This window comes from Electrona antarctica (genome assembly GCF_951216825.1).
Source record: "Electrona antarctica genome assembly, chromosome: 4".
NCBI classification, from domain to species: Eukaryota; Metazoa; Chordata; class Actinopteri; order Myctophiformes; family Myctophidae; genus Electrona; species Electrona antarctica.
In genome coordinates, this window is record NC_136809.1 from 43,178,073 (window position 1) to 43,192,435 (window position 14,363).

The 14,363-nt window shown below is 44.4% G+C and overlaps 1 protein-coding gene across 1 annotated transcript; it reads left to right on the forward strand.

The window, feature by feature from the left end:
- Positions 1-976: 976 nt before the first annotated feature.
- On the forward strand, positions 977-12,866 carry LOC306921419 (long-chain fatty acid transport protein 1-like). Its single transcript, XM_079498544.1, has 14 exons — positions 977-1,108; positions 2,222-2,414; positions 2,633-2,771; positions 3,005-3,260; positions 3,500-3,667; positions 4,412-4,481; positions 5,310-5,401; positions 5,615-5,724; positions 7,331-7,540; positions 8,253-8,379; positions 9,110-9,247; positions 10,694-10,858; positions 11,186-11,332; positions 11,667-12,866. The coding sequence occupies exons 2-14, from the start codon at positions 2,245-2,247 to the stop codon at positions 11,822-11,824; spliced, it is 1,950 nt and encodes a 649-aa protein (XP_079354670.1). The 5' UTR covers positions 977-1,108; positions 2,222-2,244; the 3' UTR covers positions 11,825-12,866.
- The last annotated feature ends 1,497 nt before the right edge of the window (positions 12,867-14,363 follow it).

Genomic DNA, 14,363 nt, shown 5'->3' on the forward strand with positions numbered 1-14,363 from the left:
TGGAACTTTTTACTTTGAAATGATTTGTAGTTTCAGAGTTATTTAACTTAAAGCTACAATCTATACATTTTATGTCGGTTGTCTCCCTCTACCGATGGATTGAGGCAACTGCAATCATGTCTGAAAACTAAAGTATTGCTATAGTGTTTGTTCAGTAACAGGACTCCTGTTACTGAACAAACACTATAGCAATACTTTTGTCAATTTATAGCAATACTATAGCAATACTTTTGTCAATTTTTGAGGGGTGCTAGCCCCTATGTCCAGCTTTTGAGGGTACACTATATAAATTAAGCTGATACAGTAAATGGCTATACTCTCTCCTGATTGGCTGAAATTTTGTCACCTACCTGAAAATATATTTTCTGTTTATTAAAGAGCTGGAAAGACAGGTAGACTCATCTACTTGTCTCTCCAGCTCTTTAATAAACAGAACATATAACATTTCAGAAGATTGCTTTGCTAAATTATTCACATGGTTCTATATCCATTGGCAAATCACCAACATGGAGGACATTACATTTTAGACCTGGGCAAATTTGGCTTTGTAGCCTAACAGAAATTTTTCCTGATGTGTCAACTCAAAATCTTAAAAACAAAAACAAAAGAAAGAAAGAAAGAAAGAAAGAAAGAAAGAAAGAAAGAAAGAAAGAAAGAAAGAAAGAAGGCAGGCAAATGTTCGTGCCAAATTCGTCCTGTCCAGATCTGTTGTGTTCTGTAGCCTACGTACCTATACTGTATGACACATTGGCCTTACCTTACCTATGACACAGACATGTGTCCGCCCGCCCCCAACTGATTTATATTTTGACACCTGTGAACAAACATGATCGAGTCACACATAGGCCATGCCTACCCAGCACAATTATCCAACAATTGTGACGTTTCTCCATTCTCGATTGCCACGCCCTCCGCCTGTCCTGTTCGATGTTTTTGAGCATTTGACATTGCACATTGGCTTGAACAGAGGCGTGTAGCCTAATTAGCCTATAGTTTAATATAATTTCGAACTGTTGCTGATGATAGGATATAGGCTATTTAAGGGATTTGGTGGAGTTTTGGACCAGAGTGCTTTGAATTCTTTGAGTCACATAATTTCTTCAGACAGGTAAACCTCATCGCCGGTGTGTCTGTCTTTGTGTGTGTGTGTGTGTGTGTGTGTGTGTGTGTGTGTGTGTGTGTGTGTGTGTGTGTGTGTGCGTGCGTGCGTGCGATGTCGATGATATAGCCTCTGAACTTCTGAAGCCTCATATTACTTGACATGAATAACAGTGCCAGAGACTGAAAACATCTATAGACATGATTGGATATGTTTTGTTTTGCCAAAGTAGGCTACAGAAGATAAAATAAACATTAGGCTATGGATGCATCAGCTAGGTATCATACTGTAGCAGCAGCAAGTAGTAGGACTAACTACTCATTAAGCCTATGAGTGAGTGTGTGTGCGTGCGTGCGTGCGTGCGTGTGTGTTCGCGTGCGTGCGTGTGTGTGTGTGTTTACTGTTTATAGTGGTGTGCATAGTGAATAGAGAATGACTATGCTAAGTAGCCTACACAATTTACAATTAAGGCATTTATCAAATACATTTAATTTCAAACTACTCATCAAGAATCATAATAAGCTAAGAACCTAACATCCATCTAACAGCGAATGGTAAATGGTGCATTTATATAGCGCCTTTGGCGCTTTTACATAGATTGTGCATTACTGTACATTCACCCATACATTCATACACCGATAGCAGCAGAAACCATGCAAGTTACCAACCAGCACATCAGGAGCAATTAGGGGTTCAGTGTCTTGCTCAAGGACACTTCAACAAGTCTGGGGGAGCCCGGATTCGAACTGGCAACCTTGCGGTTACCATTCCGTACCATACCGTTCCAGCCACTCTACCACAATGAAACTACACTATAGAGTGCTATGTCTACATAAAATACTATGCACACCTTCAACAGTGAGCATTTTACATTTTAATCATAGGCCTATAATGTTCAGTTCCTCATACCTTTGCACCTCCCACTCTCTGTCTCTCTGCCCCCGTCTCTCACTCTCTCTCGCTCTCACGCACGCACGCACGCACGCACGCACGCACGCACACACACACACACACACACACACACACGAGACCGTAGGTGCCACGTTAAACGTATCCCTTCCTGTTTGTCCTCCCTGTTAATTTGTAAATGAGAAACATGTATGCCCGTTTTCTTGTTCTCAGAATTTCTCGTCCCATCTACCGCTATGCTTCTGATGGTTAGTATTGCAGTGTGCCTGAGCTCCATGGGGCTGTGCAGGCTGTGCTCCCTCCCCTGGCTGTGGAGTCTGTTGGCTGGGCTTGGGCTCAGCATGACCCTGAGGGGCACCTGGAGGTTCCTCTATGTAGCTCTTCGAACCATCAAGAGAGATCTTCAGTAAGTAGTGTGTGCGACTGTGTGTGTGTGTGTGTGTGTGTGTGTGTGTGTGTGTGTGTGTGTGTGTGTGTGTGTGTGTGTGTGTGTGTGTGTGTGTGTGTGTGTGTGTGTGTGTGTGTGTGTGTGTGTGTGTGTGTGTGTGTGTGTGTGTGTGTGTGTGTGCATGCGTGCGTGTGTTACACTCAAATGAATTCTCTGTGCTCCCCTTGTTGTGGCAGCTGTTTGGTTGTGATACTGAGGGTGAAGTTTGCCCTCAAGAGACACCTGCGCAGCGGCTGCACCATCCCTGCTCTGTTTGCCCAGACGGTGGCGCTGTACCCAGACAAGCCTGCCCTGGTGTGTGAGGCCACGGGAGAGGTAAGGGCTCCAGCAGGCTGCATGTAGATATACGTACAAATATATTATTATTATTTTTATAGACTTTGTGAAAAATGTATCAGTACATTAGCCTGCTTATTCCATGGCTACTTAAGTGGCTCAGGTATTTGATGCTAATATAATTATCTTAATTGTATTACAATTGCTTTACAACAATGAGAATACACAATATCAAAACAATGTGATAATATTGATATTCATATCAATCCCAGGTGTGGAGTTTTAGGGACTTGGCAGAGAGGTGCCACGCTGTGGCCCACTGGGCACTGGCTCAGGGCTGGACACAGGGGGACGTGGTGGCCTTGTACTTGGAAAGCCGCCCAGAGCTGGTGGCTCTGTGGTTGGGCCTGGCTATGATTGGTGTGGAGGCTGCGCTCATCAACCACAATTTGAGAAAGGATCCCTTGCTTCACTGTCTGGAAGCATCGAGGGCCCAGGCCGTGGTGTTTGGGACAGAGCTCTCTGAAGGTAAGAATACAGAACATAATATTCTCCATTGTGACTGACTTGAATATGGAATAGAACTGCAATAGACTTTGATACTGCAAACAATGATGTCTGGTGTATCCTTTGGTGTATCCTTTCCTGTGAGTTTACGAGGTAGTTTCACCATATACGCACAGCGTGCACGAGAAGCTTGAAAATGTGTGGGTTCTCAAAATGCATTTTGTGTATGTTGTGTCTGTTATTGCTGCTCCCTTCCTAAGCCGTGTCAGAGGTGACTGATTCTCTGGAGCCCTCCGTGGTTTTGCTCAGCACTGGGAACCAGAGTGATGAAGACAAAATGTCCAGCCTCAGTGTACAGAATCTGGACCCATTACTGGCCTCGTCACCCACACACCCTCCAGCACACAAACTCAAGAAAGGATTTAATGGTAAGGCTAGGATTCATTGGCACGTTGTGATTTAGTGCAGGTACTGTAGGGTATGCAGGTACAGGCTATATCACTTGCTAAAATGATATACGCATTACAAAATAATGATTGCAAGTATATATTTTAAACTTAGCAAGCCCTTGCATGTCAGAGTGTGCTGGCTGTGCACTCCTTGCTCACATCTCCTCTTTCCACCGAAACACATTTTTAGAAACATCCATGCAACATTGTCACTCATGTTATTAATTATTAGTGCAGTTGCATACGGTAGTCAGACTGTCTTTTTTAATAAAAACGTTACTCCTTCATTCCCTCTGGCTTAGTTTGTGTGTGTGTGTGTGTGTGTGTGTGTGTGTGTGTGTGTGTGTGTGTGTGTGTGTGTGTGTGTGTGTGTGTGTGTGTGTGTGTGTGTGTGTGTGTGTGTGCGCGCCTGTGTGCCTGCGTGCGTGCCTGCGTGCGTGCGTGCGTGCGTGCGTGCGTGCGTGCGTGCGTGCGTGCGTGCGTGCGTGCGTGCGTGCGTGCGTGCGTGCGTGCAAGCACAGGCATGTGTGTGAGTTATCACTTAACATTCCTAACAATGCTCTTCAAGCCTTTGCATGTACAGCTACATGCTGACAGGATGAGGGCAGGGATAGATAGGTATAGGGAGTAAGTATGTGACTGCATACCAGACCAAGTATGAAGACAGCTCTATAGCATTGAACCTCTCTCTCTCTCTCTCTCTCTCTCTCTCTCTCTGTACAGATAGACTATTCTACATCTACACCTCTGGTACTACGGGGATGCCAAAGGCAGCCATAGTGGTACACAGTCGGTGAGTACGTAGCTGTTCTAGCCTTGGTTAGCCTCGGTTCCAGCCTTACTCATCTGCAAAGAGAAAAGCCTGGTCATGATGTCATCAAGATGTGTTTCACCATGTCAGTTCTAGGAAACACAGAATGGGGGGACTTTTTATTAGCTCTAAGGTATATTAATGACATAGTAAAATGTTGAAAATGAGTGGTATTCCCCTTTAAGGACGTTTAAGACCCTTTTAATACCTAAATAAAAGAAAGAAAGATAGAAAAAAAGAAAAACTACCATTTACTGCATCAAAAGTAATGAATAAACTATACTATGAATACTGGTCAAACATTGGCCACATTGTCAAATATATAAGAAAATAGCCAAGCTACAATCTGGAACCAAGTTAAACAAATGTAATGCCTCAACTCCTACAATCAGGGCCAAATTAGCCAATAGCCCAGGGGCCCTTGGCTCTCAGGGGCCCTTCGAGGAAACTGGACCGCGCGGTACTAGGTTTGAGGCCCTGAAATTGGCCATTGAGGGCCCCTAAAACATTACCGACCCATGGAGCCCTTGTGGGGGTTAATCAGTCCCTGACCATGGCCTACTTGTGTCTCAAACCACTGTATTCGGTCACATATACCACATTTCCCACTTTAAGCAAAAGAAGCCTGTTGGCTGTTGGCTGCCGGACTATATTATGCCAGGTTGTAATTAATACCTGATCCTGAGTCCAAATGATTCCCTGATTAGGTATATTGTCTAAAATGCATCCCAGTGGTACTCTGGGTTCACAGAAGCCTGAGTTAGTGGAGATCCATTGATCTAGACTAGAGGGTTCTATAATGTCTTTCAGTTATTACCGCATTGCTGCCTTTGGCTTCCATTCCTTTGGTCTGCGATGTGATGACATCATGTATAACTGCCTACCCCTATACCACTCTGCAGGTACTGTGTGCCACTTCCTTACTATTCATAAGTTACACAATAACACAATGTAAACGAGTAATAAAAGTTATTTCTTTTTGACCGATTCTAATAGCTCATTGTGTGTGTGTGTGTGTGTGTGTGTGTGTGTGTGTGCGTGTGTGTGTGTGTGTGCGTGCGCGTGCGTGCGTGCGTGCGTGCGTGCGTGCGTGCGTGCGTGCGTGCGTTATCTAGGTAATATCATGGGTGTAGGCCAGTGCTTGCTCTTTGGTCTCACTGTTGTGGTTAAAAGGAAATTCTCCGCCCGTAACTTTTGGCAAGACTGTGCCAAGTACAACTGTACGGTGAGTACTACACACACTCTAAAAACGGACCCAATGCAACAGCACAGTAAGGGCTCCATTTTTGTCTCATATTCCTAAAGCCACTATTTGGGGATTTAGGAGTGGGGAAAGGGTGTTCCCCCACTAAAGTTGGTATTTTGGTTACCTGTCTAAATCCCTTAAACACCTCCGTTACCCGTTATATTATGCATAGGTGTGGTTTGGGCCAATCACCAGTCCACGTCCCATTGCCTTTAATAGATCCCTTATGCGTTGCCCGTTAGTGCTATATTGCTTCATAGCCTCAGCCCGTTGCTGCCTCACTTGTGCTGCACCCCCCGCCCCCCGTGTCGTTCTTTTTTTTTCCACACGCAAAGAGCCAAGAACACTCGTCTTTTCATTTCAACTCGCTCAAATCTAGCCCATTTTTAAAATGTCAAAGTTCTATGTAAACTACGAAATTAGGGCTTTCATTTGGTGGCTGGCAGGCTGGCACAAATAACTTCTTTGACTATACAATTATATAAACACAATGGACACAGGAAGTGGCAGACACTCACTTCAGCTGATTATAGGAAAATAACAAAGAGATGCAATATGAATATTGGAGAGATGAGGCAGCCTGACTAGTCTGTGCCTGTACATCTCCATTGAAGCGCGCAGTGGCCGCTCTTTACCAAACTAATTTGGCATGGCTTACGGGTGCTTTTAAATGCCACTATCGCTTTCCCAAATATGTGTGACCAAAATAGCAATTTAGGGGAAAGCGTGCCAACACGCCCCTGACCACACCTCTAGGCGCAAATACCGGTGTCGGCTAAAACGATAGCGGGTGATGCTGGACGAAAATACCATTAAGGGACAGAGAAAGCTCCTATTATTCGTAATTTTCGGGCAGCGGCTGAATTGCGGGCCGCGCTGCGGGTAAAGGCTGCGACCAAATTGGAGGCCTACTGTATGTGTCTTTGGTATCCCATTTGGGTCACCAAATGGGACTTTGCACTTTTAGAGTTGAGTGAACACTGAGGATTGTACTGTGCAGGAGTAGAATAACTGCTGCTAGTTGCTGCATCTCTTCATATAGTCAGTAGAATAACTGCTGCTAGTTGCTGCATCTCTTCATATAGTCAGGCGCCAATATCAATCAACAGTTTTAGTGTTGACTTGTCTGTTGTAGCGCTGCCAGAATTGGAACCAATGACAAATACGATAGAACAGCTAGCGATGACTCATTAATGTGTGTGTGTGTGTGTGTGTGTGTGTGTGTGTGTGTGTGTGTGTGTGTGTGTGTGTGTGTGTGTGTGTGTGTGTGTGTGTGTGTGTGTGTGTGTGTGTGTGTGTGTGTGTGTGTGTGTGTGTGTGTGTGTGTGTGTGTGTGTGTGTGTGTGTGTGCGTGCGTGCGTGCGTGCGTGCGTGCGTGCGTGCGTGCGTGCGTGCGTGCGTGCGTGCGTGCGTGCGTGCGTGCGTGCGTGCGTGCGTGCGTGCGTGCGTGCGTGCGTGCGTGCGTGCGTGCGTGCGTGCGTGCGTGCGTGCGTGCGTGCGTGCGTGCGTGCGTGCGTGCGTGCGTGCGTGCGTGCGTGCGTGCGTGCGTGCGTGCGTGCGTGCTTACATGTATGCGTTTTTCTAGGTAATTCAATACATAGGTGAGATCTGCCGTTACCTGTTGGCCCAGCCTATACATACCGCTGAGGCTCATCATCAGGTGCGTGTTGCCATAGGCAACGGCCTCCGTCCTGTCGTGTGGGAGGAGTTTGTAAAAAGGTTCAGAATACGACGAGTGGGAGAATTCTACGGAGCCACCGAGTGCAACTGTAGCCTCATCAACATAGATGGAAAGGTGTGTTTCTGTGTATACATGTGTCTTTTACCGTGTACCAAAATAGCAATAAACATATGAAACATTTCACAGTGATAACTTGGACATAATAACAACAACAACCTTTTTTAAACAGAGATTGCTTCAAAATCAGAGCAAAATTCCATAAAATAACAATTCAGTGAATCACACAATTTAAAAGAGTTGTGGTAACAGAGACGACAAATAAAAGAGCTTCAAAACAGAATGTAAGATGAGCGAGAACCAAGAGATAAACCAGGATACATAAGGTGATTTACGAAAGGCTTTTCTGAACAGATGTTCTTCTAAAAGTGATTAAAATACAATAAAAAATCAGCCTCAGGCAGGACATTCCAGAGTTTAGGAGCTTGGACAGTGAAAGCCAGATCACCCTTGCATCCGGGGATTTATTTCTGCGAGGCAGGCCTGTAAACAATCTGGACTCCCAGAAGTTTGGCGTATTTGATTTGGACAGACAATTGAAAATATGCTTCAATTTACCGGTATAGTTACTAGCATCTTATACACAGATTTAAGCAAAACATAGCAGATGATACCGTGTGTAAGCTCGCAAGCTGCACCTTTGTCATATAGCCTACTGTATGACAAACTATAGAATATGGCATTCATTTATGAAAGAATAAATAAATAGATGAAATATGGAGATTTGTTTCCTGACAGTGTTCAGCGTGTAATATGTGTGTTTGTCCAGGTGGGGGCGTGTGGCTTCAACAGTTGCATCTTCCCAGGGTTCTATCCCATCAGACTGGTCAGGGTACAGGAGGAGACCATGGAGCTGCTCCGTGACACACAGGGACTCTGCATACCCTGTCTGCCTGGTGAGAATGTGCACGCATACCCTGTCTGCCTGGTGAGAATGTGCACGCATACCACTGTTGTTTTTAGTCATAGCCTCTTGAATAGTTTTCATTTAGTTTTAGTCACATTTTAGTCACCTGGAATGTCTTAGTGTTAGTCTAGTTTTAGTCGACTAAATATCATAGGATTTTATTCGACTAAATCTACAGTTGATTTAGTCGACTAAAATGTATTTTGGCGGGCCTTGATGCCATTGTAATGACAAGCTCACAACGCGTCACGCTTTATGGTCAAGTGTTGTGCTCTGAAAATAGCAGATCTACAAGCTCAGAGCTTGTAGATTGGCGATTGTCAGCATACAACATGCAGTAAGTGTAAAATCAGGCATTATTTAGGACACCATCAAGGCCTGCCAAACTACATTTTTGTCGACTAAAATCTTATGATATTTAGTCAACTAACAAACATTTCAGATGACTAAAATAGGACTAAAACTAAATGTAAATTTATTCAAAAGACTGATTAAACTAAATCAAAATGTGTCTGTAAAAATCAACACTGGGACAATGACAGGTCTCTATGCCCTATAATGTAAAGTGTCTTGCCTTGAGACAACCTGTTGTGATTTGGCACTATACTAAGATTTCATTGAGAAAACTAAATTGAAAATCAGAACCCTGCAGTTGCCAATGCATTGTCCATGTGGTGAACACTCTCTCTTCTTTCATGTTCCCCTTGTTTGTCCTGCAGGTGAGCCAGGTGTGTTGGTGGGGCACATCGACCAGAACGATCCGCTCAGGAGATTTGACGGCTACGCTGATCAAGAGTCGACCAATTCCAAAATTGCTCACAACGTCTTTGGGAGTGGAGATTCAGCTTATATATCAGGTATCTGTGACATTACAGTTTTACAGTTTTTCTCATGTCTACACTAGTACACTTTAAAAATTATCTCTCTTGCATATTCAAAAATTCAAAAATAAAGAGTTTAAAAAAAAAAAAAAATTATCTCCATCCACACAAGTGTTTCAGCACCGTTTCAGATGTACTTTCTGTCCATATACTAACATTTTTTTCTTCTATCAAATTACTCAACCCATGAAGCCTAGAATTAATTATGAGCCGTCAAATTCTTTGATGACTGGTGTCAGGAGAAAGGTGTTGTTTTTAAATATTCAAACAACAACACAGGTGTGCATGGTTTAATGGCATTTTGCTAGATTTTTTGTTTCACAAACAGAAAAGAATGACAATGAGACTGGCAAACTTGAAAAAAGATTCACAACAAGCTGTCTCAAGACACTTTACATGTAGAGCAAAGGTAGCCGACAGAGATCCCACCCAGAGCAAGCAATTACGCGACAGTGGTAAGGAAAAACTCGCCCTTAGGAAGAAACATCAAGCCGCGTGGGTGGCCATCTCTTATATACACACTTTACACAGCGCCCGTCCTTTATTTCATTAGCACAGTGCGCCTGTGAGCTGGCAGAGCCAGACCTGTCACCCCACTCACAGACAGCACCTAGACCACGCCCCTTAGAGCCAGACCTGTCACCCCACTCACAGACAGCACCTAGACCACGCCCCTTAGAGCCAGACCTGTCACCCCACTCACAGACAGCACCTAGATCACGCCCCTTGCCACATACATTTTGTGATATTATACCATCATGTTTTACTTGGTAGTAGGGTATGTCATGTAAAAATCATCTATGATCACCTGTCTCTCTCTCTTCCCGTCTGTCCCTCTTCCACATTCTCTCTCTGGCTTAGGGTTGACGACAGAGTACAGCATCTTGCAATGGGTCTGGTCCACAAGATTCGATACACCACCAAGATACCCATGTACCTGTCTAGATACTTCCTTAATGTTAACGAAGTCCACACCCATAACACCAGAGGAAGTGCAACGAACCATGTACAACCCAGACTATATATAGAAGTGTCTATTTGTACGTCTATAAATGTTTTGATGAATTGAACAAGGTGGACCCTCTTGTAAACAAGTGTGATGCTTAATTGGGTTGTCCACTCACAGTTAACAGTCTTTGTATTGAGTTTGTGCTTGAAATGTACTGTAATTCTGCAAACTGTTAATACATATTTCAATCGTCTGTCTGTCTGTCTGTCTGTCTGTCTGTCTGTCTGTCTGTCTGTCTGTCTGTCTGTCTGTCTGTCTGTCTGTCTGTCTGTCTGCCTGCCTGCCTGCCTGCCTGCCTGCCTGCCTGCCTGTCTGTATGTCTGTCTGTCTGTCTGTCTGTCTGTCTGTCTGTCTGTCTGTCTGTCTGTCTGTCTGTCTGTCTGTCTGTCTGTCTGTCTGTCTGTCTGTCCCAGGTGACGTGTTGGTGATGGACGAGCTTGGCTACATTTATTTCCGGGACCGCACTGGGGACACTTTTCGCTGGAGAGGGGAGAACGTCTCCACCACAGAGGTGGAAGCAGTCCTCAGCAGCCTGTTGGGACAGACAGGCGTTGCTGTGTACGGAGTGTCAGTACCAGGTACTGACAAGTGACAACACACAGAGAGGGAGAATAGAGACATCATCATCATATCCAGAAGTTAGCAAAAAATGACTTTCTGGCCTTGACAGCCCATACATCCAAACAGAAAAGTCTTACCACTCGATTTGCCACTCACTTCATGCATGCATACCTTCTATAGAGCTAGTACTAGCTAGGATAGGAAATAATAGAATTATGACCAAAATATGTCTATTCGAAGATTTGTTAAAACCTCTATATACTGTGTAATATCTCACAGTATGTCAACAATATCTGTCTACCTGACCAGCTTCCTGTCTGTTAACCTTTCTGTCCATCTTCCAGGTGTGGAAGGGAAGGCTGGTATGGCTGCCATCACTCATGCAGGAGGCCAGTTTGACTGTGGCACATTCTTGACCGCTACAAAGAAAGCCCTGCCTTCCTACGCATGGCCTGTGTTCATACGACTCATGACACAAATTGACACAACAGGTGAGGCATCCATACATGTATATGTGTATATGTATACGGTACTGTATAGTGTATGATTGAACACACACGCACTCAACAACACACATACATCATACATGGGTAGGTACTGGGTACGATATGCACACATATACTGTAGTGTACACACATGCACAAAGGTGGCACAGGCTCAGACAGATACAGTACACACACATATGTACTACACACACGCACGCACGCACGCACGCACGCACGCACGCACGCACGCACGCACGCACGCACGCACGCACGCACACACACACACACACACACACACACACACACACACAATCATCACCTTTTCTCTGTTCGTCAACAGGGACCTTTAAAATTCAGAAGATGCGGCTGCAGAAGGAAGGCTACAGTCCACAACACACAAGCGATCCCATCTATTTTCTAAACAGCCGTGCTGGGCGTTATGAGGCCGTCACAGAGGAACTACACAGTGGCATCACAGAGGGAAGGGCGTTTCTATGAAAGGACAGACATGTCCTGTGCACACATGTTTATCCCTAAAGAGGGGAGGAAAGAACATTTGAGCAGCTTACACATTTGGAGCCTCTGTGAGAGGAGTATGTTTTTATTGTGTGGCATCAAAGGGGCCATCCAACAGCTTTGGTCTGTATTGTATCTCCCGTTAGTAGACCAAGGATGACGCAAGGAAAGTAGACCAATCGATTGTCTCCACAAAAGTATAGATAGACAATCGGGTGGGTGATGGCTGATTTATGCAGTCTCACCCGGCAAGCAGGTGAATGTAGGTTTCTGGTGCTGTACAGAAATAAGAGAACTTTGAAGGAAACCCTGCTGTCCTCTGTCCCCTGCTATAGTGCCTGTTAAGCCTAGTTCAGACCAAATGTTTGGGTTTATTTTCCCATAGCTTCGTCAGATTGGCTCAGCAGCAGATTTGAACTGGAAACACATGAAGGTGTCGTGTGTCACCACTCACCTTTGGGAAACCTGGGACAAGATTTGCAGTCTCATGAGATTTGACTTTGAGAGTTTATGAAAAGATACAACAAGGCAAAACGTAGGCTCGATATCTTATTGGGAAAAACTGTTCAATTTCTTTCACGCACATTTCATCCACTAATCGTGCCAATTGCAGCTCAGTTATTCAGCTCATTAGCACATGCGCACATCTTTGCTGCTGCTTTGTTCATAAACTGTACATTTATTCACTTGGTATCCATAGCTACAGATAGCACAGAGAAGCCACAATGTTATTAGACCCTGTCTTGCAGCAGGGTGCTTTATGAAACACTGCTGTACCAGTCAGCAGTGACAAGTGTTCTGTTGGCAGTCTGCTGGAGATGAAGGATGCTAATTGCTAAGTGACTGAACTGGTGAAGAAGGCTGGCTCAGTATAGGTGAGAGGCCGGACTCACTAGAGCAGGGTTCCCCAATAGGCGGCCCGCGGGCCATTTGCGGCCCGCGGAGCGCCCCCCTTGTGGCCCCTGGAAGAATTTCAAAAAAATTAAAATAAATACGTTTTTTTTTTTTTTGAGGGGGTCCCAGATATAAATGGAATTAAATGGGGGTCAGTAGCCTATGCATGTCAAACTGGGCATCCTTTTCAAATGGGGTCTTGCCCTGAAAATGTATTTTCAGGGCAAGACCTCGACCTTGTGCGTGCGGACTCGGCCCCCAGCCTGGTACCCTAGTCAAAATATGGCCCTTGAGGAAAATTAATTGGGGAACCCTGCACTAGAGTCTGTTGTGGAGAGATGCTCACAAAATAAGATGTGGGCCATAATGGACAATGTGGGTCATCCTCTACACAACATCTTGGCAAGCCAGAAAAGCAGTCGCAAGGATCTGCGTTTTAAGAACACACCAAACAGCAATTTAACTCCATGGCTCTTCAACTCCATGACCAGCCGTTAAGGTGGCCTTACACTAGCCGATTTTTTTCAATCTGATCTGATCACCACACACTACAGGATAATCGGAGCGGGGCAGAGCAAATATCAAACATTCTTGATGTTGATCGGGCCGATCCACGCTTTGAGCGGCCCCGAGCAGATCGATTCAGTCGGGCACCCCCCGAGCGTCAAAAATGCTCGATTATCGGCTAGTGTAAGCCTCATGAACTGGACTACTAGTTTTTAGCTACAGATGTACAATAACAAAGGATTATTATTCCCAGTGACACATTGTAATGCTTGTTTATTCATAGTATATTTTTATATTGGTCTTCTATGAGTTTTAACCTGTACCCCCTCATTGTGTGAGATACCTGAATGCATTATCTGTCTGTCTGTCTGTCTGTCTGTCTGTCTGTCTGTCTGTCTGTCTGTCTGTCTGTCTGTCTGTCTGTCTGTCTGTACAATCTATCTAGTTTTTGTTTATGTTTTTGCCATGGATAGAAATGGCACTTATCAATGTAAATGTCGAAGGAGATAGAGATTAGAGACTTCTTCAAATAAATAATCAGCTTCATACTTTGACCAAATCTGCTGTTTTAATTACGGTATTGTTTTTGTTTCTTTGTTATGTTACTTGTTTGGCCTTTTCTGAGACTTTATTTGACAGGTACAGTGGAGAGAGACAGGAACACACAGAGAGAGAGAGAGAGAGAGAGAGAGAGAGTAGGAAAGTGAGATGCAGAAAATGCAGTATTGGTCCCGCCAATCAAACTAGGGACTGGTTGTCAGTCATAACGACTTGGCTATCAGGTCACACATAATGGTCTGTTTGAGTTCAATGTCTCTTTTTTCCTGGGCATTTTGCTTAGTTACTCTTTTACACCTAACAACTAACACCTGGCAACATCCAAACACCACACTCCATCCCTCAGTACATGCGGCTTCACATCACTGCTATATCATACTTAAATACTCCATAGTTTTGTTAAATAATCTTAATTTAATCAATATTTGAATTTGTGCCTGGTCTTCATTCCTTGATACAAACTAGCTGGTTGGTAACATTAAGGAACAACATTACCTGGTATGACATTATTTTAGAGGAACATTCAACATGCTAAATATGTTGTGCAAGCGATGACGTGTTT

What these genes read in the sequence shown, in the direction of transcription:
- LOC306921419 (XM_079498544.1), top strand. Translation starts at nt 2,245, where the DNA reads ATGCTTCTGATGGTTAGTATTGCAGTGTGCCTGAGCTCCATGGGGCTG. An exon ending in ACCCCTATACCACTCTGCAG is followed by an intron (nt 5,402 to 5,614) that starts GTACTGTGTGCC and finishes TGCGTTATCTAG; the next exon opens with GTAATATCATGGGTGTAGGC. An exon ending in GACACAAATTGACACAACAG is followed by an intron (nt 11,333 to 11,666) that starts GTGAGGCATCCA and finishes GTTCGTCAACAG; the next exon opens with GGACCTTTAAAATTCAGAAG.